Source organism: Odontesthes bonariensis, chromosome 21 (genome assembly GCF_027942865.1).
Source record: "Odontesthes bonariensis isolate fOdoBon6 chromosome 21, fOdoBon6.hap1, whole genome shotgun sequence".
NCBI lineage: Eukaryota > Metazoa > Chordata > Actinopteri > Atheriniformes > Atherinopsidae > Odontesthes > Odontesthes bonariensis.
In genome coordinates, this window is record NC_134526.1 from 18,725,463 (window position 1) to 18,752,303 (window position 26,841).

General features: G+C 40.8%; 1 protein-coding gene across 12 annotated transcripts in view; it reads left to right on the top strand.

The window, feature by feature from the left end:
• The window catches only part of cacna1aa (calcium channel, voltage-dependent, P/Q type, alpha 1A subunit, a), a 75,840-nt gene that overhangs the window by 23,188 nt on the left and 25,811 nt on the right, over window positions 1-26,841 (top strand). For 7 of the 12 annotated variants that reach the window (XM_075453915.1, XM_075453914.1, XM_075453909.1 and 4 more), the window contains exons 4-30: window positions 5,642-5,733; window positions 6,714-6,866; window positions 7,467-7,654; window positions 9,919-10,022; window positions 10,376-10,491; window positions 11,195-11,239; window positions 11,390-11,473; window positions 12,355-12,561; window positions 13,025-13,137; window positions 13,373-13,485; window positions 13,581-13,712; window positions 13,935-14,007; window positions 14,263-14,380; window positions 14,758-14,825; window positions 14,993-15,099; window positions 17,008-17,058; window positions 17,880-18,048; window positions 18,239-18,864; window positions 19,016-19,365; window positions 19,464-19,596; window positions 20,159-20,288; window positions 20,641-20,700; window positions 20,822-20,928; window positions 25,793-25,892; window positions 26,091-26,251; window positions 26,401-26,541; window positions 26,617-26,818. In XM_075453915.1, coding sequence (XP_075310030.1) covers window positions 5,642-5,733; window positions 6,714-6,866; window positions 7,467-7,654; window positions 9,919-10,022; window positions 10,376-10,491; window positions 11,195-11,239; window positions 11,390-11,473; window positions 12,355-12,561; window positions 13,025-13,137; window positions 13,373-13,485; window positions 13,581-13,712; window positions 13,935-14,007; window positions 14,263-14,380; window positions 14,758-14,825; window positions 14,993-15,099; window positions 17,008-17,058; window positions 17,880-18,048; window positions 18,239-18,864; window positions 19,016-19,365; window positions 19,464-19,596; window positions 20,159-20,288; window positions 20,641-20,700; window positions 20,822-20,928; window positions 25,793-25,892; window positions 26,091-26,251; window positions 26,401-26,541; window positions 26,617-26,818 — 3,943 coding nt within the window. The remainder of the gene's footprint in view (window positions 1-5,641; window positions 5,734-6,713; window positions 6,867-7,466; window positions 7,655-9,918; window positions 10,023-10,375; window positions 10,492-11,194; window positions 11,240-11,389; window positions 11,474-12,354; window positions 12,562-13,024; window positions 13,138-13,372; window positions 13,486-13,580; window positions 13,713-13,934; window positions 14,008-14,262; window positions 14,381-14,757; window positions 14,826-14,992; window positions 15,100-17,007; window positions 17,059-17,879; window positions 18,049-18,238; window positions 18,865-19,015; window positions 19,366-19,463; window positions 19,597-20,158; window positions 20,289-20,640; window positions 20,701-20,821; window positions 20,929-25,792; window positions 25,893-26,090; window positions 26,252-26,400; window positions 26,542-26,616; window positions 26,819-26,841) is intronic. The other 5 variants (XM_075453913.1, XM_075453916.1, XM_075453917.1 and 2 more) reach the window with 3 other exon arrangements.

A 26,841-nucleotide genomic window follows, 5' to 3' on the forward strand; every position in this document is an offset into this window, starting at 1 on the left:
AGGTATGCCTGTTAAAATCACTTGGTCTCTAAATCCTACAATTTAACTGTGGGATAGTGTGTCCAATGTGGCGAGCAATTTCACAGTATTTTATGTTGAGATTACTGGATGTTTTTTTTTAATGCTTGTAGTGATTTGGAAAGCTTCCTACCTTGTCTGTCTTTGCTGACAAAGCATCGGTGGAACCGGTGACACACACACACACACGTGCACACACGACACAAATGCACTGAGTGAGTACCCGTCTGACAGTGTGTCCTTATGCTTTAATAAGAGCAATCGTGACGCCAAGCTCCTCTCAGCGTGGCACAACAGAGTGACTGTAAGAGAGAATAGAGGTGAGAAGACAAGTGTCAGAGAGACAGCAGGAAATAGGGAGGCAGAGATGGAAGGGGAGGACGGAAAGGTACAGCAGTGGGGCAAAAGAATGTCCTCAAAATCTCCAGTAAATGCCTTGTCTAACACAGTACGCCCCTGTGATTCATTTGAAGGAAGTCAATTTAGAAATATATCATTAAACCTGCTCACCTTCGTTAATTCCTCCCCACTCCCTACTGCGCCAGCAGATCTGTTGGTAGATTATTACAAAGTGATCGTGCCTGACGTCCTCGGGGTAAATACTGCTCCACAAGCACTGATCTCTTAAAGGAAAGCAAATTAAATTCTGTTGGTTGTGTTATGATTAAATGACGGACTGATCTATGATATGAAAAGAAAATTTGTCCAAACAAATGCTGGGAACAGTTTGATGGAACTGACACATTATAAGGGATTCTTTTTCTGGTTCGGGTGAAGAAAGGACAATAGGTAAGACAGTAGTCCAGAGGAATATCACGAACGATAAGATGGGAATAAACGTAATGACAAAAAATAAAGCACACATTTAGAGATTTGTTTACAAGTAAACAATGTAGACGATTTCTTGTTCAACGTTATTGACAGCCAAAGAATACATTTCCCTGTCTTCCTCTCTCTGTCAACCAGCAGTGTTGTTTCCTTTTTCTATAAAGGTGGACGCAGTTAGGGCTTGATGATCTGGTCAAAAAGTGTTTTTTTTCTTTTTTTTAGAGTGGAAATAAACAATATATTCTTCGGTATTTAATGCAAATATTTTCTATTTTTAGCTTTTTTTTGGTAAACTTATCCCTTTATACCTTGGTGCGCCACACACGATCCGAAGTTCCATCTTTTGAATCTTTTTGTAAAAGCAGTCCAATCCCAAATAAAGTGCTCCCATTCACATATTCATCTTTGACATTTGTCACATTGCTAAATGCGTCTGAAATTGTGGCTGCAAATCAGCCCCTTAAGACTACGTGTCAACTGGAGGTCGCTTGAAGCATTTCCAGACTGTCGCTTTGCGCTAATGAAATGCTGATTTCATAACCCGCAGTGTTATCTGACAAAAACACCATTCAAGTAACTTACAGACAATATATGTGCTGTGAATTTGTGCAATTTGAGGTCAATCGCTCGATTCCCTCCCATGCTCTTATACATGGACGGCGTCAAACTCTAACTGTAGCTGTACATCTGACCATGCTGAGTGAATACGCTGCAACACGTGCGGTGCCCATACAGTAGTGGACGTTCCTAATATACGATATGGACACTCTCTGAAGTCATATTTTACTCACTCCCACACTGCGCACGCATTCTTTGTTGCGCTTTCTGTGAATGGCAGTTGTATTTTTAGCAGTGGAGCTCTTTGAAGATGAAAGGTTACTTGGCCTTTCTTCCCACCTTTGGCGGAAACCTTTGATGGCACACTGACCAGTGCACATACACATACACACACACACATTTCCACTTCAAACCTTCCTCTCCATTTCCTACTCATCCTTAGTGCACTTTCAGACGTTCTCTTCAGACATTAAAAGACAAACAGACAAATGGCACTTAGCATGTCTGAATAGAACATGTAGATAAGCAATTCAATCTACAACCTTTTCGGATGCCATTTGATTCTGGTGCACCCATGTGTGCATCGACCTACCCGTTGTAGTAAATTGCCAGAGTGGTTTGGCACTGGCAGTGAGCTTGTTGTTTTTTTTTATTCCCATATTGATTACTCGTCCAATTACCCTTAGTTTATAGCCAGTCTTGCCTTGCATCTTCCCCTCTCTTGCATCTTCCTGCACCCAAGTTCTTTTGATGAGATCCAACAGACACACTGAACAGAAATAAAAAGAAAAATCACTGAGGGGTCCTTTTAATGACTGCGAAACCACCCAAAGTTGAATTTCAAAATGGCGTAATATGTATTTTACCTAAAATACTACAAAGTTTACAGAATCACAAAACACTGTATGTGATGTGTCAATCCATCTATTAACTCAACCCTTTAAGATTTCTAAATACTCCCATTTGATATTGGGAAGAGGACAGGCTTCATTAGTCTGGACTTGATGTGTCAGTCACTGGACTGACACACCAAGGCAGACAACCATTCACACCCATATTTGTAACTAAAGGAAATCTACAGTCACCAGTTTGCCTAACCCACATTTATTTGGACTGTGGGAGGAAGCTAAATGCCAGGAAAACATTTTCTTTTTGTTAGGTGATCGTGTCACCTACTGCACCGGTGCTCCTCCCTTCAGGAGTATGTCTCTCAATTTAAAATGTGTCTTAAGGTGAGTATGAAAAAGGATTGCAATTCCCTACAGCTTTAACATTCGGATAATTAAATACTGCATATGCCAAGCTAGAGTTACTGCCATCGTTCTACTACATATGGTTGTCATTGTCTAGATTTCGACTCTGACTTCCGATATGAATCTTTGAGTGATTTTATTTTTTTTTCAAACCAGTTTACTTTTTGTTTAAAGGGACTCTATTAAAAAAAGAGTTGACCTCAATAATCTTACACCTTTTCTTCGCTAGGGTAAGGTGTGAAAATAATGTGAGAGAACTTTTGAAATGATGGCAACGCATTAAATGTAAAATACCAAGATCATAGTAACGGGACATGGAAAGACATGTAGAGTTTCGAGAAGAAAAGAAGCGATCTAGTTAGTTATGTGAAAAGAGATAATTCGCAGTATTTAGCTGAAGTCAGCAGGAGAGCAGACGAGGAGAGCAGGCAGAAATTTTGTTTGTGTAATGTGTTGGATTCCCATGAGAAATGGAGAGTGGACAGAGTGTGTAATAGCAATATTGCTTTGTGTGATTCTCCTGTATCGTTTGTGTTCTTCTGGCTAAAGTGCAGGTCTACAGTGTGTGTTTACCTGGATGTACAGTAGACACCATCGCTGTGCCTAGCAAGGGAAGAGTTGTTTTCCATTGGTTTCTCCAAATGTCCCAATTTTCTGTGTGCATACGAGAATTACTTTCACTCGATATGTTTTATCTCTGACCTATGCACATTTGCCGGGCCAATGAGTGTGTCTCTGTGTGTGTACTTGTCCGTGTGAGTTGCAAAGCATTTACATTAAAGAAAGAAGAGAGGAGAAAAAAAAGCAATCAATCTGGCTCCTCCCTTGGCCTTGTTACCACGGTGATACAGAGATTCTATCAATGAGCCAAGGTCCCTGTTGCCATGGAAACACTTATGAATGAGAAAGGGCTCAGTAACCGTGGAGACGGTGTGAATGAGGAACTGCCTCATCGGTCTGACACCATTTGTGATGGCGGAAGCTGTTTGGAAACTGAATTCTGGATTGCCTCATCATCATCATCTTCATCGTCATCAGTGTTGGCCCTATCGCAACTATTATCACTGTTGGAATTGTCACACTTTTTTTTTCCATCAGCGTTACCATTTTGTTTACTGTTATGGTGATCACGATACGTTGTAAGTGCAGGATTTTATTTTGTTTTCAATTTTTTTTGTATTTTATCCCCAATAATTCAGTCACAGACATCTTTATTTATCACGTGAATGCATGTGCAGATTTACAGTAATTTCCCACATCTCAAACCAGAAAATTAGTGGGCTATCTAATCATCTTTTTCTTTATCTCACAGTCTGTATTAGATTCTGGAGTATTCATTTTTTATTCCTAGTTTTTAGTTTTCCTTTTCTTCAGATTGCAAGTTTATTTGATTTCATTCCCCTGTGCTGTGATTACTTTAGCGTCAGCATCCTTTCCTGTATCACGTTCATCTCTACCCTCGCTGCCTTTCTCCACTGCATCCTCTTTATTACCAAGCATCTTTCAAGCTAATGCATCCTTAAGAGAAATACAGATTCCTTACCTGCTTTGTCGGTCATGTTGTGTAGCAGTGTCTGCTCTGTGATCTCCCAGTGAGGCAGATATCACATTTCACTGAATTTATTGAAAAACAACAAGCTGCTAAAGTAGCATAATGTGAGATGCATGTTTTTGGTATTAAAAAATGAGATGGAGAGTTACAATCAAAATATGATTAAAACGGTTATTGTTGTTTCAAAATGTCAGTGTCTCCATTGGCCAAGTTTGTTTAAGAGGGCACTGCCACATTGCCATACTGTAATTTCTGTTAATTCTGCCATTTATTGGCCGATCTCTACTTAGCTTCTTCCCTGAAGTGACTCTTGGTGATTTTTGTGCTTTTCGCAAATGTCCCTTACAGTTTTCTGTGAGCTGTTCATGGATATTTTTAAGCTATACATACGGCTGAAGTATAGGACATCAATGCCTTGTGACCAAACTAGGTACCTCTCAGTTACAAGTCAGCCCCTCATGAGGCATTTGATATCACACAATGTCATTACAAGGACCCTTGTCTACATCAGTGATGGAGCATCTACCACTGGGGTCTTTCCTGGTAATGCTATTCCATGTTCAAAACCACAACTACTCTAAGTATACATTTACCCATAGATACTGGGCTGGTGTTCCTTTTCCCGTTATTATTAAATTTGTAGTGTTCCAAGCAAAGCAGGAGGAGCTCAAACCTGTGATTAAGGCTCTGCTGTGTCACTGGGCCTTTTTGTGGAACAGAGGAAAGTAGAAATGTGTCAGCAAGATAAAATGAAAGTGAGAGAGAAGCAGGAAGAGGGATGATTCACAGTGTGCGTCAGACTAAGGGACTGACTGGAAGTCTGGCAGCAAAAGGGAACATCTTAACCTTCGCAAGCTGTTTACAACTTTTTGGGCCAAATGATGAGTGCTGATAACGGTGTCTTAGCACACACTGCAAGGTGTTTACTGTGTAGCCAGATAATGGGAGAAATATTTTGAATGTACCAAGAATAGGACTAAAGAAAGTAAGCAAGTCAGCAGGTCTGATTCACACCATCTGCCAGTGCCCCCTCTCTCTGTTTGTCTATCTTTGCCGTCTGTTTTTTCTCCTTCTCCATTCCTCTTCATCCTTTTGCCTCCCTTTTCTGCATCTCTCCATCTTTCTCCTTTTTCATTTAGTAGTCCCTCTCTCATCCTGATACAGAACACCATCGTATCAGCACCTCTCTTTCATCCTGATACACTTCTCTGTCTTACTTCACTTGCCAGCTCTATTGATCAGCTCAGCTCTTACAGGATTTACATACAGTGCTCACCCAGCCTCTTGTAATGGCCTGCCGTGGGGTGTGTGTGTGTGCGTGTGTGTGTGTGTATGTGAGAGAACGCAAGAAACGGAGAGGTTGACTGACAGTGACTGGCTTAGATATTGATTTGCCATGCACACTTCTGTTCGTTTGTCTTTTTCCCTTCAGGATCCTGTCCACTGTGGGTTCAGATTTTGACTTGCGAACTCTTCGGGCTGTGAGAGTATTGAGGCCTCTCAAACTGGTTTCCGGTATTCCCAGTAAGTCGATATTCATCATTTTGATCCTAAACGTAAAGTCCTTCTTAAAAATTTGACTTGCCTTCTCCTTTCTTTATAAACAGCTTCCCAGTCAGTCCTTAACAATTGAGAAAGTTTCTTCCTAAAATGCAGAATCTAGATGTTTTGGGAAGAATTAGAGTGTAAAGGGGGAACATTTCATTTTTATGTTTTAGGCAGATTATTTTTTGTTTTGCATAATGCACAAAAAAAAAAAAAGCACACTCTGCTCATTTTCTAAATGTTAGAGTGGCCCCACTGCAGTGTTAATAATAGCTTGTTATCTACTATAGGCCTGAACTGCCAAGCCAGAGCTTACTCTTCAGAAGACTTCTGTGAACACCAAAACAGTGTTATGCATATGACTATGTGATATGCATTTGAACAGGGTGGGCAGTTACCACTAAATATTTGGCTGTGAATCAAAAGCTGATACACAACAATACCTATGAGATCCTTTATTTGTTAGAAAACATGTTTTAGGCCATATTTTTTATTTTTATGTTTTTTTACCTCAATGAAATGTGCAGTTATTGACCAGGCCTGCATTGTGTTTGAATAACATTGAAGTGTGTTGTGGGTTTCTCCTCCACCGGGTGCAGCAAAATGCTCTATTGTGTAAAGTAAATGTCCTGGGATACAGAAAGTAACTATAAAAGTCTTTAAAGAGAATTCCATAAGTAATTCTCACACTGGAGATCTAAAATGACAGTTATTATTTTGATTCTTTATGCAGTTTCCGTGGTTGACTTCCTGTGCAGCTCGATGCAGCTTCTGGCGCGTCTTAGATTTGTTCAGCACACCTTGTGTGTCTTGATTGGCAGTGATAAGCAAAGTCAGCCGTTTTGGAGCCAGACAAGTTCCCAGTGGAATCCAGGGGCTGTTGTTGACAGATAAAAGCAAGGATGTACAAAAGTGATTCTGAAATAAAATCCTAATTCTGTATACAATGTGTTCCTCAGGTTTACAGGTGGTGCTTAAATCCATCATGAAGGCCATGATTCCTCTGCTGCAAATTGGCCTGCTGCTTTTCTTTGCCATCCTCATGTTTGCCATCATTGGCTTGGAGTTCTACATGGGAAAATTCCACGCAACCTGCTTTGACAATCAAACAGGTAAAAAAAAACTGCATGTTCATTTATTTTCTAGTAGGGCTTTTTTTCCCGAAGTAGACTAAGCCTCCTCTCGCTGAGGCAGGATTCAGATAGTGGCAAGGATCTGATTTAAAATCCAATGTAGTTTTTAAAAAAGTAGTTTTGGAGATAAACGTTTTACATTAGTTTGAAAAAAAAAAGGCTGTGGCTCGAGAGCTGGAGTGAGTCATCCACTAATCAGACAATAGTTAGTTTGATTTCCAGCTTCTGCCGTCCATATGTTTTATTGTGCAAGATACTCACCCAAAAGACATGCTCAGTATATGAATGAGTGAATGTGGATTCTAATGTAAAAAGATTTGGGTTTTCAGGAAGACAACAAAAAAACTGTATAGATGCAGTCATGTCACTGTGTTTATGTTACAGCAGAGGCATTTTCTGGAGATGCAACCTCATTTAATGCTAATATCAGTGTCATTTGGGCATTTATTTCACCTGCAACCTGTGAAGAAATTAGTAATAAGTAATATTGCATCTTTAGTGAATAGAATATGCATATATTTATATTCGCTCGACCTGCCTCTTTTTCTGATACACCTCCACACTTCCATCCATATTCAGATGAGATCCGGGAAGAGTTTCCATGTGGGCTTGAAGCTCCATCGCGGCTGTGTCCCAATGGCACCACCTGTAAACAGTACTGGTTGGGACCAAACTATGGCATCACTCAATTCGACAACATCCTGTTTGCTATTCTGACCGTCTTCCAGTGCATCACCATGGAGGGCTGGACGGACCTGCTCTACTATGTATGTACTGCTGAACGGCACCTGGAACACATCTACACCGTCAGTGGCAAACTCATCAGAAACAAGGAATCCCTTTAGAGTGCAATGGTATCTAGTAAAGCAATTATAAAGGACTTTTACATTCACATTAGCTATTACATTAGAAGCAGCAAGGGCAATAGGAAGCAATGCAAAATGCAAAACATGCCTGTCCTTGTCATGGATGGGCTGCACCAGAAAACACACACTTTATCCATTTCATTAGACTGGCAGAAGTTCTACATATCACAGTATTTACCGTTTGTTTACCCCATGAACCCTGGTTTGAGGGACAGTGCTGATCATTCTATATGGATACAAGTGCTAAAATATGTCCCAGAAATGTCACGAGGGTGAAACAAATGAATCAGAAACAAATAAACAGTTCAACTCGATCAGTGCTGGTCAAACATACCTGTCAGTACTCACTGTAGTGTCGTAGTCTGTGAGTAGACCTCGCAGATAAAGCATTACATTTCACATCTCAGAAGATTTAACAAGATACTCGGGTTCAGTTTTCAAAAATGGAACATTTTCACATGTGCACTCTGTGCCTTCACCCATAAAATGTGTACCAGAACATTTCCAAATACAGTCATCACTCATGAGAAAGGGTGAACGGTTCCCTGCTGTCAGTGGCAACAGTTGCTATGGAAACCAGAGGTAGATGAGGGTCTTTGAGTGTTACTGTAGTCATCTCTTTGGCTGTTTTCTTTCCCTCTAAGAAACTCTTACTCTCTCCATTGCCCTCTTTTTTTGTTCTTCGGTTATTTGTTTCTATATTATCTCTCCTTTCCCCATCCCTTTCTTCCTCTCTTCTGTCCCTATCACTCTCCCCCCCTCATGTCCCTCCTTCCCGGTGCTGCTCTATATTTAAAAGAGCCTGTTCAGCCCAAGTTATTCTTGCAACTGCTGGGGAGGGGAGCAATAAAAGTTTAATGATAGAAAAAAAGAGTCTGCGGAACACTGAACACTGGGTACTCAGCAGCAATGCCAGCTTACATGCAGCAGGAATGAAAAAGAGAGAAGATGGGGGTGGATAGACAGTGAGACTTTGAGAAAGACGTCAAAGTAGGAGAGAGAAGCAGGTGGAAATGGTGAGATTAAAGGTGGGGTCTGTGATGTTTTCTGGAGCATTTTTTATCATATTGTCTGAAAACCTCCTCACGACCCCAATGCACCCACTAAAATAGAATGTTTGGAAAAAAAACTAAATCTTTTAGTCCATTGTAGAGGGTGTAGCAAGAGGAAATGTCTGACCAATAGAAGTAATGATGAGAGTTACTTCTATTGGATTCTGACACGCAAATCAACCGTCAGCCCCCCCCCCCCTGCGCGTTCACAGACTCGTGACTCGTTCATGTGTTTTGAAGGCGTGGTTTCGAGGGGTTGGCTGAAGGGAGAGGCAAGGTTGTGTATTTTCAAAAATATAGCTTGCAGGAACCGTTTTTCCAAGATCTCAGACCCCACCTTTAATAGTCAATGAAGAGGCTGATCAGTGACAGTACAGAGATGAGCATTAAGGAAGGAAGGAAGGAAGGAAGGAAGGAAGGAAGGAAGGAAGGAAGGAAGGAAGGAAGGAAGGAAGGAAGGAAGGAAGGAAGGAAGGAAGGAAGGAAGGAAGGACGGAAGGAAGGAAGGAAGGAGCGAAATAATAAACTTACATTAAAAAAAAACTAAAGACTGGTAGAAAAGAATAAGGGGAAAAGATTTCAAAAGAAGACAAACAAGGAGTGGATGAAGAAAATGGAAAGACAGTATAGACAAGTGGCTGGGAAACATTTGTTACACATACATTATTTACTCTGACAGAGCAGCTAAACCGAGTGGCAGAAATCCATTTACATGAGATGACTTAAAGCTAATTCATGTCACCCCTGCTGTTGTTTATTTCATATATGTATATATGTTAATATATATATGAAGACCGTTTTAAACTAATTAAGATAAATAACTTGTGTGGAATATGTGGATACGGTAAATGCTGTAAGACTTCATTCGTCAAGCAAAGTTAAAACAAATAACATTCTGCTTATATAGCTTACCTACAACTTCGAACAAACACAAACATGACATCAACATTAACATTATTATTTAATTGGACACAACTATAATAATGACTATCATTCATATCAGATCGTCTTAGTGATAAACTGTCAAGCAAGTGAAATGTTAGCTTAGCTGCCATCATGCCAATTCCATGGGTACAGAAAAAAAACTTTGTTACTCATGATGTGTGTTTGCAGAGCAACGACGCCTCAGGGAGTGCATGGAATTGGATGTACTTCATCCCCCTTATCATCATCGGATCGTTCTTCATGCTCAACCTGGTGCTCGGTGTGTTGTCAGGGTAAGTTTCTAAGAGGACGCATACGACAAGGACTTTTTTCCAGGTTTCTTTGACATTAAGGGGGCTCCGATCAGCTGATCACTAATCTCTGGTTGCTGGGAACAGGATTGGGATTAACCGATCAGATGGTGTATTTGAACCCTTGACTTTAAAATGTAACAATATTTTACAAAAGTACTAAACATCTATTTGCTTCTTGTGGTCCTGACATGATCAGGTGAGAGCAAACTTTTTTGTTTCTAAGACTCACGCGTGCATGATTGATCGGAGCACCCTTATCTCATGTATGCCACAATGAAAATACAAAATATCTACACTGGAGGTGTAAATTGCGTTTTGTCATGTGCTTGTAGGGAGTTTGCCAAAGAGAGAGAGCGTGTGGAGAACAGGAGTGAGTTTATGAAGCTCAGAAGACAACAGCAGATTGAGAGGGAACTCAATGGTTATCTTGAGTGGATCTGCAAAGCTGGTGTGTATAGTTTACTGTAAACGTGTCAGCTTTTCCACAGACCTCCTACCTGTATTGTAATTTATTGCATCATCGGTTTCACTGTATATGTAGAAATGGATATATATGTGCGTGTCTTATCCTTGCCTCCTTACATTCATCCACTCTAACCAATATTCATCAATTAGATTTCCTGTAGTCGGTCAATATAGATCTTGACAATACTCAACAACCGCTCAACAATGGTGTTAATTCTGATTTGATGATCATTAGTTCCTGCGAGCTCGTTGGACCATCAACTGAGAAACCACTTTTTTTATGTAAAGACAGCATACAAATCAGGCAGACAACTGTAGTTCGTTCTCGAGTCCTTTTATGCATCTGCTGAGAGCAGCAAAGGTGTGTGGACGATAAGAAGGATGTAAACTTGGGCGGTGGATGTCGGAAAGGAGCAGACCAAAGACAGCAAAGACAGAGGGGAAAGCCCTTTGATCTTCTCAGAAATGCAATTTACATCAAAACAGGGAATCTAAAAACAAATGAGGGAGGATTAGTGTCTCACACAGGTGCAGTCTTTGTCTCCAGTTTTAATTAAAAACTGAAATGACTGTGTATTATTTAAAAAAAAAAAAGAGCTTTATGCATTGTAGATACCTCAGAAGTTATCAGACATAAATGTAATGTGGCTATGTATTATATTAACATTTTTCTTTGTGTTTTGTAGAAGAGGTCATCTTGGCAGACGATGAAAATGAAAACGATTATGATGGTATGACTTACTACTGTGTTAGTTAATGTGTTTTTCTGATAATGCTATTAACTAGAACACAGAACACAAGTCAGCATCCCTTTTATCGTGTGATAGAACATTAGACATTAGACGTTAGACATTTTTTGTTTGCTTGTTTTTCTGTTACAGGTTCTCGTAGGAGAGCCACAAAGAACCATAAGAGCAAGGCAGAGCTTCTAAACCCAGAGGAAGGGGAGGGAGATCTGGCATTGGGTAAGATACATTTAGTCTCACACACACTCACTCCCACACACACACACACACACACAAACCGCAGGTACGTAGAGATGCTATCTCATCATGCATTTCAGCATTACCTGACCCTCGTCTCCTTCGCTCTCCTGCCCTCTCCCCTCTTCATCTCTGTTGCTGTGCTTTTGTAATTTTACACTTTTCTCTCCTGAAGCCCCTCATCTGTCTTAAACCTGCGCTCGTTATCTCATTCCTGTTGCACTCTTCCATCCCATCTTTCACCAATCCTCTCATCCTTAGAGGAAGGAAATTGTTATTATCTTTGTAATGATATAATGTACAACGCGTTTTTGAAACAGCACAATCTGCCGAGAGGATAAGCTACATCATGGACTACCATGACTGAATTACACATCAGCATTACCTAAATACAAAAACATATATTTGAATCTTTGTTACATGCACTGGAGAATTCCAATCAGCCAAAACCTTTTATTGTTGACCATATTTCTTTAATTTACCTGTTAAATCACTCACTGCATGTGTCAGCATTCACCAGATGTATCTATATGTCACCACGTGTGTCTACGATTGCAAATGCTGAAATACAGATGAGTACTTACATCACAGACTTTTATTATGACTTTACATCCCCATAATGGCTACTTCAGGTGGTCTGTGTTGAATATGCTTGTACTCTATGAACACTATTTAAGAAATAGGGAAATCCTGGTGGACATATCTTTAAATGCTTCAGTCACAAGTATGCCAGCTTGACCATAAGCAGTGATGTCCATGACTTTATAATTACAATTCTTATTTCAAGATTGTTATGTGTGCGCAATAATGCCAATGAGCCACGGTGAAGCTAATTTAATGCAATTTGTTTGGGAAACCTCCAGGTTCACCTTTTGCCCGTGCCAGCCTGAAAAGCTCTAAACTGGAGGGGTCGACATTTAAGCGGCGTGAGCGACGCTTCCGCTTCCTTATCCGACATATTGTCAAGTCCCAGGCCTTCTACTGGACCGTATTGTGTTTGGTGGGCCTCAACACGATGTGTGTAGCTGTGGTGCACTACGACCAGCCTGAGCCACTTTCCGATTTTCTATGTGAGTAGGAAGTGAACCCAAGCACGCTTTGTGCAGATTATCTCCATAAATACACAAACGCTTGTTATCACAGATTACTGGAAAGGAGTGGGTTGGCAAATTCTTCAGTAATGTGACTAAATCCATGAAAAAGCTGACCCAAACATTTAAATGCATTGGCAAACGAGTACACACACTTTCAAAATTTTTTTTGAACTATTTCCTGACCACTTTTTGACCATAAATCTGGAAGAAGACATGAATTGGTTTGTATTTCACTCTTTATTCACGCTTTATGATTGACAGGACAACGATTGAAACATTTTCAAGCTGCGAAAAGTTTTTTTAGAGGCTGAGCTTGGAGCACTGGCGAAATAATGACTTCGCTCATTCAAAGTGAAAAAACAAACAAACCAAAAACTGCTCAAGAACACCCGATTCTTCTCTCTTTCTCATTCCTTTCTTGTCCTCCCTTTCGGTATAGATTTTGCTGAATTCATCTTTTTGGGAATATTCCTGACAGAGATGTGTGTAAAGATGTACGGTCTGGGAAAGCAGGCCTACCTCAACTCCTCCTTCAACTGCTTCGACTGCATTGTGAGCCCCACTGCACAAACCTGGACATACAAGACACATTCAAAAAAATTATTCAAAACAGAACACTCACGCAAACACCTCACGCAAACACCTACAGTTTGTGCACAAACTTTTTAAAAAAGCAACTAAGTATGTGTATGTGCGCACAAACATGTCATGCAGCATGCCGACGTGTATATATTGTTTTCCTTATGTTTGCGAAACACTTGCTTATACTTGTTTGGATTTGTATCAGGTGATAAGCGGCAGTATATTTGAAGTCCTGTGGTCCATCATCCAGCCGGGTACTTCATTTGGCATCAGCGTGCTGCGAGCTCTCAGGTTATTGAGGATCTTCAAAGTCACCAAGTGAGTCACCATGGCATTATTGTTTCCTACACACAGACCATGATACACTCAGGTCAAGCACGACTTAATGCTCACTTCCTGTCTCTGCTCACCAGGTACTGGGCATCTTTGCGTAACCTTGTCGTCTCTCTGCTCAACTCCATGAAGTCCATCATCAGCTTGCTCTTCCTGCTCTTCCTCTTCATAGTTGTATTTGCCCTGCTGGGCATGCAGCTCTTTGGGGGACAGTCAGTGCTGTTTTCTTGTCTTACTCCTCCTCCCTCTTCTACTTTACTAGTCCTCATTTAACTTTCTATCAACATAAGATTCTGAGAGATTTTTTGAGTCAGTATTTAGGACAGTGCTTGTATGATGCATCAGGTTCTCACTTCTTCATACTCAGTGCTCCTTCCCTCTGTGTGTTTTGCCTCATACTTCTCTTTCCCGTCTCTCTTTTCTGTCCCTATTAGGTTTAATTTTGAAAATGGCACCCCTCCGACCAATTTCGATACCTTCCCTGCAGCAATAATGACTGTGTTTCAGGTGAGCAGAGAAGATGAAGTTGTGTAGAAGGGAAAGGGGGCAAGAGAGAAGCTGAATGGAAGACTTTTTCTCGAAATTGTAGAACACTAATTTTGAATTTTTATTTACGTTTTAGCAGCGAGAATAATTGTGGAAAATTGTGCTAAAAGAATCCACATTGCATGCATGCATAGGTCCTCATGGAATCATGTAACATTGGTGTAGCTTTGTCTGTTTAGTTATATGTGTGTGTCTGTGTGTGTGTCTGTGTGATAGATCCTTACTGGCGAGGACTGGAACATGGTGATGTACGATGGCATCAAGTCTCAGGGTGGAGTCAACAAGGGCATGGCCTTCTCTGTCTTTTTCATTGTTCTCACACTTTTCGGCAACTGTATCCTTTGGCATGTCATAGCAAAGAAGCACACGTACATTTAGCTAAATACTTAAAGTGAAGACATTTTCAGTTTATTCTCTACAGTTTAATTTATGTTAGGCCTTGTTTTTTTTTTTTAGCACAGCTTAATCACCATTGTGTTCACTCTATATGTGTTTTTATAATCTGCCCATGTAAACCAGACCAGTGACTTGGATTATGATTAGAGACGTTGCTGTGGTATAATAAGATAGCTGGGACCTTGTTGGTCCTTTTGCAATCCAATATGTGAACAAGAATGATATAATGTAAGTGGTTTAGCCAGGTTTTTAGGAGCATGCTGTATATCTTGTTCAGTCTCCAAGGTACTTGATTGCTTTTAACTCTGTGTTCAGACACTCTGCTAAATGTGTTCTTGGCTATCGCTGTGGACAATTTGGCCAACGCACAGGAACTGACCAAGGTGCAATACAGTCCAATTATGCTTAACATCTCAGTCCATTTTCCCTCTTTTAAAACCACCAAAAGAGACACTGCTAAATGATATTTTGTTTTTCCCATTTGCACTCCCACTTATTCCTGCTTCATTCATCTTTTGCTTCTGATTTCCTTCCTAATCTCTCTCTGCAGGACGAACAGGAAGAAGAGCAGGCTGCCAATCAGAAGATCGCCCTGCAGAAAGCCAAGGAGGTGGCTGAAGTCAGCCCGCTGTCTGCAGCAAACCTCTCCATTGCAGCGTGAGTGTTCTGCCTCTGTCACTGTGGTGTTCTTGTTTTTTTTTTTACACCAATGCTTAGTTGCCAAGCACAGGATTCAGCGACTTGAATCATCCAGTATCATTTCATCCAGTATCAGTCTACGTTAATTTGATTTTTAATTTAAGTTCAAATTTAATTAATGAATAACAGGTTAGGTGAAGGAACTGTATATGCAGAAAATCTGCATGTGGAAAAGTTTTTTTTCTACAATTTTCTCTTTTTTGTGGTTGGGAACATATTTATCTGGCTGGTTTAGAGACACATTAGAACATGCAAATACTTGCTTTCCCTATCTTTTTTTTTCTCTCTTTGCCACTTTCTTCTGCACACTGAAACACAAACACACATGCACATGCTCCTCTGGGCCAGCTCTCCTCTGGTCAGAAGAGTCTTTGATCTCTTCCCTTCTGTATACACAGGGGTCTTTCCTTCCACTACTGGTAAAGTTCACACACCCTCACTCGTACATGCATGCAGACACGCAGAAGCTCACACCACAATACAGCAGTGAGACCCTACACATTACAGGCGCACACAGTCCTGACCTCACCACTTTGATACATCAGCTCCTGTTCACTCAGTATTACAGAAGCAAGCCATGAAAAGCAGGTCCAAGAAACACATTCATGCTCATCACTTCATGAATTACGCTGTTTTAATCACTGTTTGTACTGTGTACTGTACTTCACTGTGCTGTGAGCCTTTGTGTTTGTGTATCAGTGAACTTTTTTACTTGGAATTGCTATCGAGGGTAAATATTTTGTTTTCAATAATGTGTGCATGTCAGTGTCAGTGTCACAGCCTGTATTACTTTAGTGAGGAAAACTGTCGTTTTAAACTGAAAAGATATCCTGCCACTAACTTCCTACGGTTGTTTTCCTACATCCCGGAAACTGGCCACTTGCACCAACTGCGAAAAGGAACAGTGACAGATGTGTCTACCTGTTGCATTAACCTTTAGAGAGAAGGGTAGACTTTACAGTTATTGTATTGTATTGGTTTAAATTTCAGATATGCTTTAAGCAATATGAAGCTGCAGCGTGCATTTCATTCCACTGTATCAGTGTAAATCCCTAATTTGTGCGGTATAAAAAAACAGAAAGCTATTGAAATTCCAGTGGAAGTAGTTCTTGTTTTTTCAAAGGAGGGATTTTAAAGTTGGGGCCATCGGTAGTGCATGAATAATCTCTTAAGAAGATATTCTGGGGGTAAACCCAGGAAGAAAGCTGCCCTTAAAAAAGCTATGTTCAACTCATATTCCCAAAATTAAAACAGCTCCCCTAAGCCGCCATGCTGTCTCAGTAGAAAGCAGGAAGTCAAATGCATTCTGTTGTGCATACTGAACACACAGAACCGTGATTTTTGTGAGGAAATAGTTTTCCACTTTAGTTCTTGTTGTGTAATCCCACAAGAGATGTAATATGATAAGAAAGAACAATTTGATTAAACTTATAAATAATATCAATTCAGCAAAAAAAGATATCAGCATTAGCATGCCACATATTTGAAAAGTGAAGTTGGTGGAAAGGAAGACACGCCTTAAATGGGACCGTTCTTGATTCAGAGAAGGAGCAACGTGCAGGGGCTTTGGTTTGCGTGAATTTCTGTTCGGATGCACATGTTGTATTGTGTCTGTGCGTGTGAAGGACTGCATTCCAAAATGTTGAATCTTTTTGGCCAAAAAGCTACTTCTGACAATTCTTCAGTTATCAATTCAGAAAAATATGACTTAGTTTTATTAATTCAGTTTTTTTACAGCACATTTTGTCCAGTAGTTGCATTGTTTTTTTTGTTTTTTTTAAATGGTTGATGGATTGCCCATTTTGGAATGAAATCCTCCTCCTGTTCTTTCGTGCCATCTCACTCACCAGCTGTTTCCCTCCTCAGCAACAAAGTACACAGTGAGTGTCACAACGCAACCGACCCCTTTCTGGACTGGTATTTATTTATTTGTTTATTCATTTCTGAATCCCTTCTGTTTGACTTTACAACCATTCCTTGCTTTCTTTTTGTGTTTTAGAACAGCCACTTTTCCTCTCACCTTTGTTCTTAACTTTCCTTTATAAGTTACATCCCTGGCATTCTTAAGCTGTTATTTGTGTTGGCTTATTTTTAAAAGTACTCATTTCGTTGCCTGCTCCTCGCAGTACGGCTGTTGCTTTACTGTGGTTGACTGCTGGCCCTCAGAGAAAACAGAGTTAAAGTTGGTAGAAGTTTTGGAGGGTGATAAAAGGAGGTGGTCACTGATAGTTCTTAGGTATTTCTGTATCAAAGACTGCTCACTCGTTTAAACTGTTCAGTTTATTTCTTTAGCTCAGCGGGCATTTCGGGATGCCATTTCTATTTCTGTTGTGCTGCATAAAGCCTGTTGATTGAATTTTGTAAGTTTGGGTTGTTTCAGTTTGGGTTATTAAAACAAATTCTGACCTTGCCTCAGTTTTATCCTCCACTTTGTGTTCCCATATAGTTTACCAAAGTAAGGCTGTACTGCCTTGTGCTTTGGCAAGCTGTGTAGACACCCAAAGCCATGTTCTGTTGAGATCTGTTCTGTTCTATAGACCCAGCCAAATGGTCCTTAAATGTCTGTGGGCCCCAGTGTGTCTTTATGTCCTGGCTATTTTATGTACTTATATTTTTGGTGTTGGTTTTCACGTCATCATTCTCATGTCTTTAAGTGTATATTTGCGCTTCACCACTTCATAAAGCCGGTTTTAATGCTGCAAATCATCTTCTTTCTGTCCTCCTTGCATCATCTGCAGTAAAGAGCAGCAGAAAAACAACAATAAAGGCATCAATAAGTCAGTGTGGGAACAACGCACCAAGGAGCTAAGGAAGCAGACTCTGGCATCCAGCCGCGAGGCCCTCTACAACGAGCTGGACCCTGATGAGCACTGGAAGGCAAGGACAGGGAGGGAGGAAGAAAACAATGTAAAGGACAAGGCAAACAAGCCCTTAGACTTGTGCTATCAGTGTACACAAGTTGGCTCTCATTTATCAAATGTGACTGTATACTGCAACTGAAACTTGAAACTTATTGTAGAATTCTAACCTCAACTCCTTTTGACTGTCTTCATCCCTTCCCTATTTGCTGTTTCTTTGTCTTCTCCTCTCCTTGCAGGTCAACTATTCACGTCAAATTCGTCCAGACATGAAGACCCATCTGGATCGACCCCTAGTTGTTGACCCCCATGAGAACCGGAACAACAACACCAACAAGACTACTGCCAACAATTCAGACCTCTGTGTTAGTCAGCACCATCCTGCTGATGAGCTCCACAAGCAAACACGGCTCCACGAGCATCCTGGCCAAGTAGGAGGGGTTGGCGGAGGGGGTACAGGCCCACCCAGGCCTCCCCTGGATCGAGGGGAGTCCACAGAGAGCAGGCGGAGTCGCAAAGGCGAACACCACCACAAATCTCATGTCCGATTGGATGCTACAGTGATTCCTGGGCCAGGCTTGGAAGAAAGGCCATCCAAACGCCATCGTCACACCCGGAGCGGTAGTCGAGGGGGAGGACAGTCAGAACACAGGAAGCCCAGGTCCCATCGAAAAAATGTAGAAGATGGTAATGATGGTGCGGAAGGGGCAGGAAAATCTGGGAGACATAAAAGCAAAGGGGTGGAGGGCGGGGGAGAAGGAGAGCATGAGGGAGGTGGCGATGGCAGTGAGAGGAGGCCAAGAAGAAATCGTCATGGAAATCAAGCAGAGGGTGAGGGGAAGAGGATGTGCCAACACAGAAGGAAGTAAGTCCTTCCTCACCGTTTTTGCTTTATTCTACCATTCAGAAAGTTTATCCTCTTGATGCTTTTCTCCCTGGTTTGACAATAGTGTCAATTAATCTTTCCTGTCTTTTCTGTCCTCAATAAGCTTTCTTTTTCTCTTCCGTCTTTCCAGGGATTGCAGTGTCCCCAACCTCTCTACCACACGGCCCATCCAAAAGAACCTCTCCAGACAGAATAGCCAGTACAGTGAGGATATGGACAACCTCATGAACACCAAGCTGGTTTCTGGCTCTACACCACCGACTGAGGGTCATCCTAATCCAATTACCAATCGCACTGTCGCTCCTGGCTTTGGATCTGCCCTACATCTTGCTAACAGTGGCACTCGTGGAAGTCTGGTCAGATTAGATAGTTATGGGAATATCGGACATCACCGTGCCAATAGTGTGATCAGGCTACCCCACCCTGACTACACAGCTGTGGATATGCCAATTTTTCCATCCACCAATGCCATATTGCAAGGTTAGGCTGGAGTAAAGGTTATTTCACTTTTGACTAAATAACAAACATTTGTTTCAACTCCACAATGTTCCCCCTTTTTCTCTCGCCCTGTGATCCAGTTAATAAAAATGCCAATACGGAGCCCCTTCCAGCAAAGGAGGATAAGGATGATGATGACGATAAGGGAGGCGAAGGAGGACCCAGGCCCATGCCTCCATATAGCTCCATGTTCATCTTGTCCACCACCAACCCGTAAGTGATACATGAACACAGACTGAATGAAACTGTATCGGTGCAGACTAAAGCAAGCGATACATTCCAAAGCACACTAGAGACATTTTTAGCATTGGACTTACGTTGTGTTAATCTTTGGATTCATAGCTAAATATATAACAGAATCTGGATGAAAGTGATTCAAGTATTAACTACAGCACATCTCAATTGGAGGGGTTTGGGGATTACAGCTCCTTGATTCATGGGATCTACTTTTTCTGGGGCATAAATGTAAGTGGACAACTGACTCAAAAGCTAACTGTAAAAACAATAAAGTTTATGGCAGTGACCGAATATATCAAGACCTTCATTGAAGGACATGATTTGAAATCTGCTTCGTGATAACCTGTTAAACAGGATACACTGGAGCTGAAATAGGAATACAATGCGCCCACGGAAAAGTAAATGAGCCTCTAGTTTTAGTAGATAAACTGTTGCCAAATCGCTATAAACTGGTTTAGGAGATAGTTAAGTTAGATTATACTTGCAAAAGTTGATTCTCTCATGGCAGAGCAAAATAAATGTCCTTGTGTGCTCACAGGTTTCGCCGAGCGTGTCACTACGTCTGCACCCTGCGTTATTTTGAGATGTGCATCCTGCTGGTCATCGCACTGAGCAGTATTGCCTTGGCTGCTGAGGACCCTGTCTGGCCCGAATCCCCACGAAACAATGTAAGAAAGTCAACACAAATTAATTTATTGCTTTTGTGACCTAAAATATGTGTGTGTGGAAATTTATTTCGCTTTTTTTTTTTTATAGAAATCAACCCAGCCTTCTTATGTGTGTGTTGGAACATTGATAAATTCATGTAAATCATCGCGTAAAACATATCCATCAATCAAAGAAATTGTGTTTTTATGAATTGACCATTTCTCAGACATATTCAGAGTGAGACAATCCCCTATGTTCCCTCTTTTTTGCATGCTTTTTTGCAGGTCTTATATCTATTTTGCCACACTTTTCCACGAGTCTAGTTCATATCAGCAGAATGCAGCATATCATACTATCTTTTTCTCTGTGCAGGTTCTCCGCTATTTTGACTATGTCTTCACAGGAGTGTTTACTTTTGAGATGCTGATAAAGGTGAGCCAATGTGTCAAATCAATAAGTAACGTTGTTTTTAATCCCATCAACACTCTTTAATGTGCACCAAAGCCAAACTGTGTAGCTCATAACCGGGCCATGTTTTCTGTCTCTCTTCTAGATGGTAGATCTGGGGTTGGTCTTGCACCAGGGCTCTTATTTCCGGGACTTGTGGAACATCCTTGACTTTATAGTGGTTAGTGGTGCTCTGGTGGCCTTCGCCTTCACGTAAGTCTCCCTGCTCTCCATTTCCTCTCCTGTCCTTGCTTCTCCACCTCTTGTTGCTTTCTGTCCTCACTGGTACCTTTGAGTACTGCCTCCCCTGTCCCTCTTTACCCACCCATGGCGCATTTTTTGGCCTCTGTCTTCCTGTTTTTTTTCATCCTCTCTTACACGTTTCTCTCATTCTTTCATCATTCCTCAATTATCTTCTCTTCTGTCTGTTGTTACTGTACAAATGGCCAGTCTACAGTGGGCCGTTTCCCATTGCCTTTTCTCTCACATCCCTCTTTTGGTCCTGCAGTCCTTTCATTTCCAAGCCCTTCCTCCTTCAAAGCTTCACTGCCAAATTGTTTTATACCCCCACATATTAGAAAATAGTGCCCCCAACGTCATTTTCCTATCAGCCTCCTCTACTTTCCCGTGTGAGAGGTGAGGACCACCCTTTGCACCTGTAACCCTTTAGTGCCCAAGGGCGTTCTAGAGTTAAAGGGCCTAATGCAAGGCCTGGCCAGGTCTTGCTGAACTCTTCCAAAATCTCCTCTCCTCGACAAAGCAGGTACTCTGAACTACTTAATCTGCATGACTGTGAAGATAAAATACAAAAATTCGTAAGTGAGTTCATTTAGAGTTTAGGTTATGAGTATTATGCTTAATGCAAATAATGAATTTTGCCTTTGCATGGTTGTGGAGGATATTAAAAAAATTGACTGTAGAAGTCACTAATTTTGTTTGGTGAAGTTAGAACTGTGTGCTTTCTCCCTTTGCCACTCATTTTGTACATCACTAAGCCTTTTCTCCTGCTTCATAGTAATTAAAGGTGGTGGGCAAGGTTGCTCCATTCATCTCAACCTTCAGCAGTAAATGAAATAACTGAATGTTTATGCTGTAGGTTACCAGTGAGATCCATTTTTATTATTACCATTGGTATGTATGAGTCCAAATGCATATCAATGAACATTTATATCTATTTAAGATACTTAAGGACAAAGCACAGTTTTAAATAATCCCATTATATCTAAAAGGGTCAGTGGCAGTGAATTGAAAGCAGGCAAACCTTTACCATCAGGGCTTTTTTTCTCAGCAGACATCAACTGACACGCTCCCTTCAGAGCTCCTTTAAAAGTTTTTCTATTGTTCTGAATTTGTGGAGCTATGATTCACTTCTCTTCCAAACGACTTTTTCTGCTTTGTAGTAAAACTCGCCATTGTTAGGTATAGCCAAAGCATGATTTTGCAACATACCCAGATTAACGTAGTTCCAGTTCTCTCCCCTTCTTCCTTTGCTTTTTGTTCATTCTTTCACCTTGTTCATCACTCATAGAAATGCTCTTTTCCATCTTTTTGATATCAGCTGTAGTCCATACAACTGTAATATTATCAGAGCATCAGAAAGAAAGCAATCCCATCTAGCTAAGAACCTGGGGAAATGCAGCTTTCTATCTTAGATGCTGTGGATCTTAAAAAGAAAGAACCGGTGCTTTCCAGCCGCACACCGTGACTTTGACCATTAGTATCCACCAGCTTGAAATACATAACATAGATTAGATTCCAGAAATGTTTGAGCAATTCTAATATTATTCCATTGTCATTCTTTTTTATTCATTTTCTATTGCTGCATTAGATGTAGATAGAGTAGGACTACAATCAGGCTGATTATTTTTTGGCAGCGTTCTTTCATCGTGACTCCATAATGACAATGGAAAATGTTGCCTCACAAGAAGAGAGCCAAAACCAAACTTTTACAATAATTAAAACCTTGGCTGGACCACTTTAAACAGAATTTTACATTGTCTTGGTTTAAGAGCTTATATGTGGAAATATTGAGTCCACTCTTTTAATTAAGGAACTGCACTAAAACAAGGCCCTACTATGTTTTAGCGCTCCGTCACTTTGTTGCTGATTCTAGGCCAGCTCAAGAAAGAAATCGGTAACAAGGCAGGTACAGATCCAGTGCTGATGGTACATCAATAAGACTGACTTTTACCCCCGTTGTTTCCTCTGAATCATCTTTGTGTGCGTTTTACACTAATGTTCCTCCTGCTTGTTTCAGTTGAACCTGCCTCTTTGTTTGTATATGTGTATACCTGGATACATCTATCTTTAACTGTGTCCTTCAACCTCTATGTGCTACATATGTTTGCATGTGTATTTCATCTCTGTGACTAATTACTTCTGATAGAAATGTTAAGTCTTAGCTAAGTCGCTACAGTCGTGTCGTGTTTAAATTAGAGGTGGAAATACTGTAATGTTTCACCTGTAAATAGCACTTAAACTGATAGCCCTAATTTAAGTGCAGTAGGGGTTAAGAACACTAATAGCTGATGGGGATATCAGAACCAATCACAAAAGACTCAATCACTTCCAGATAGCACCTTAATTCAATTGCTTGAAATCATACAGCGCTCGAAACAGGATCTGTTGTCTCGTTGGAGATGTTTATCACTCCTTTAATCCAATCAGTCAGGTTTGAGGGCCGCAGTGTCTTTGGTCACTTTTGCTGCTACCCTGCTTATTTCAGCACTCAGGCTTGGATTCACATCCAGAGAGGATTCTGAGACAGAGGTGGTAACTAACTGAATTCAATTTGGTTAGCTTGAAGAAATAACTTGACACTCTTTTCTCTCTGCAGTTTTATGTTAAACTGTATGGGCATGTTGAAGCATGTGTTTAGAATACAGTATAATATCCTGGCATGTTGATCATTCTAGCAGTTGTCATTCACAGCTGTTTAAACATTTAAGTCATACTCATGGCCTTTATCCTTATAATTCACTTTAAAAGGAGTGCAAATTTAAAGGCTTGCAAAGTTGTCATATTCAGTTGTAGTGAAATGACAATATATGGCCTGTAAACCCATCACCAGTAGGGTGTGCATCATTAAATGTACCTGTATGTTTCGTTCGATAGCAGGAGCCTCTCAGTTGTAGCGTAAATGTAACAAAAAGCAGGCCTTGCGTTCCCTTTTTCTCCCCTCTCTGTCTCATATGGATGTTTTTTTTGTCCTTTCTCTGTGTCTCATTCTGTGTCTTTATCCCATCCTTTTGTCTTTTTTGCCTCTTCTCTCCTATTTTCTTGCTGTCTTTCACTCCTTCCTCATCTCTCCGTTGGGATCACCAGGAGTGGCGGCGGGTAAAGTTCTCTGTCTTTTTCTTCCTCATTTTCCCTCTCTGCACTCTCAGTATCTGTTCTTGTGACCACACACTTGTTTCCTTTTCATCCATCCCTCATAACAGCTGAAATCTGTACTTGTCCATTGTTCGGTTTATTGAATTGTTCACCATGGAACAACTCCTCTTCTAACACACAACTAAACACAACTCTCCAACCTGCATCTTGTTCTCAGCTGAATAGCACAGATGCAAATTGACCTTCTGTGCTAATTGAAGGTTTATTACAAAATATACTGTCAGAAACTAAGTCAAGAAGTGTCTGCAAGAAATCTAATGGGATTTTTTGTCAACAATGAGGTGAGAATGGGAGGAAAACTGTTGTGAAGCAATTGAATGCTTCAAACAAACACACCAGTTCACCCACCCTTTCAAACGTGTGCATCAATGCACACAAAGTCACACCCTTGTACACAGATACCAGAAGTCTACCATCGGTCTTGACAGCTGTAAGAACCAGGCAGCTGTGTGCACAGCTGCTTTCTCTTTTAAGGATCACTTTCAATGACCTTTGATCTTAATCTCTTTTCTCTTGATGTGTCAAGTTTTTTTAAAATTAGGCATTTAGAACAACTGTAAAGTTTCCCATTGTGCTGACAACTTAGCAATTTATATAGGTAAATCAGTCATTACGATTTTTGAGAGGCCATCTTTCAGCTTCAGTAAACACGTCGATTTTCTAGACTAGGTGTAATGCTAAATGTTAGGAATAGCCAGTTAATTCAAAGGTCTTGCTTATCTGAAGCTCTTGAATATGTGACTGTTTAACTTATCTTATTATTATCTTATTCAGCCTTTTTACTCTGTGTTTTATGTTGAGGTTTGACACAGCATTTCACCAAGAAATGCTCATTGAAATATCTTCGTCTTGGCCAAAAGCCCCTCAAGACGAGATTCCATGTTGTTTGAACAATGCTGCAAAACTAGCAGATCCCAGTTGTACTTTAGAGCTTTTCTAGAAATGTTGAGTCACAGAAAGAGAGAGTTTGGCTGTTTGCTGGTTTTCACCTCCTTTACAGGAAGTTCTACTACCAAATTGTTTCTAAGATTTAATCATCAATAAGTTTTGTTGTTGTTGTTGTGTTTTTTTTCCCCTTGTGGGAATAGGGGTATAGCAAAATACAGCCCCCACTTAACTTCTAACTTTAGTTAGTTATCAGTGGGTTACTCATGTCTCACTGAGATCACAACTAAACTCTCTCCGTAAATGTCTCTGGAAAGAACAAAGACTGCTGCTGAAAAGAAGAAATATTGCAGCATGAAAAGCAAGGTTTCAATGCAGCATGAATATATTTCACCAGTAGCTGGGCATGTGCAAGCCAAGGCTTAAGCCATCTTTGTAAAGCATTGAAATACATTGCAAAGTGTATAACAAATGCTACCAGATAGCATTAAGACAGGAATGATATCAGCATGTGTTGTAGTTATAAAATACCACATGACTCTAGCATGTAGCTACAACGCTAACCTCACATTTAGAAATAAGGCTGACGTGTAATATGATAGCAATACTGCATGTGTTGCTATATTAACCCAGACGCAGTTACTCACTTCGAGTTAACTCGGATACAAATACCATCGAGAAATGGCTGCCCGTTGCCATTTTGGAATCAAGAGGACTAAGGCTGTCGTGTACTTTTAAACCTGCTAACACTTAATTTACGTGTGTGTGTTTGTGTGCGTGTGTATATGCACACATGTAGGGGGAACAGTAAAGGAAAAGACATCAGCACCATCAAGTCTTTGAGGGTCCTGAGAGTGTTACGTCCTCTGAAGACTATCAAACGCCTTCCAAAACTCAAGGTACGTTCACGCAGGAAATGTTTCACCTCACAGTGAACTGAACGTGTGTCAAAGCAGGACTGTCATTGTAACAAAGGTTAAGGTTTAGCCATTCTCTTTTGCCACATCTCAAGAGCAAAATGAATGAACTGATTTCAGTCCGCTGTGTTTTTTCAGAATGTAACCAAAATCCCTTTCGCTGTCCTTCTCTGTCCTCAGGCTGTGTTTGACTGTGTGGTGAACTCTCTGAAGAATGTGCTCAATATCCTGATCGTCTACCTACTCTTCATGTTCATCTTCGCTGTGGTGGCTGTGCAGCTCTTCAAGGGCCGTTTCTTTTACTGCACTGATGAATCCAAAGAGTTTGAGCGTGACTGCAGGTCAGGACATAGACACTGTATTCATCCTGATTTGTAAAAATATTCTTCAAGGGTCTCTAGTATTTGTACAAACAAATCCCAAAATCAAAAACACATGAGCGCAAACTGTCCCCTTAACTGATACTGATTATTTGATATGTGTATTTTAGAGGCGAGTATCTGGTGTACGTGCGTGATAACGAAGTGAAGGCGCAGAAGCGGGAGTGGAAGAAGTACGATTTCCACTATGACAATGTGGCTTGGGCCCTTCTCACCCTCTTCACTGTTTCCACCGGAGAGGGGTGGCCGCAGTGAGTATAACGTGCAGTCACCTTTACTGTGTGCATGCTCTCTGACAACTGATAACCACCTACTGTCCTCTGCAGAGTGCTGAAACATTCAGTGGATGCGACTTATGAGAATCAGGGCCCGAGCCCCGGATACAGGATGGAAATGTCCATCTTTTACGTGGTGTACTTCGTGGTCTTCCCCTTCTTCTTCGTCAACATCTTCGTAGCTCTCATCATCATCACCTTCCAAGAACAGGGAGACAAGATGATGGAGGACTATAGTTTAGAAAAGAATGAGGTGAGGAAGGATGGAGAAAAGGA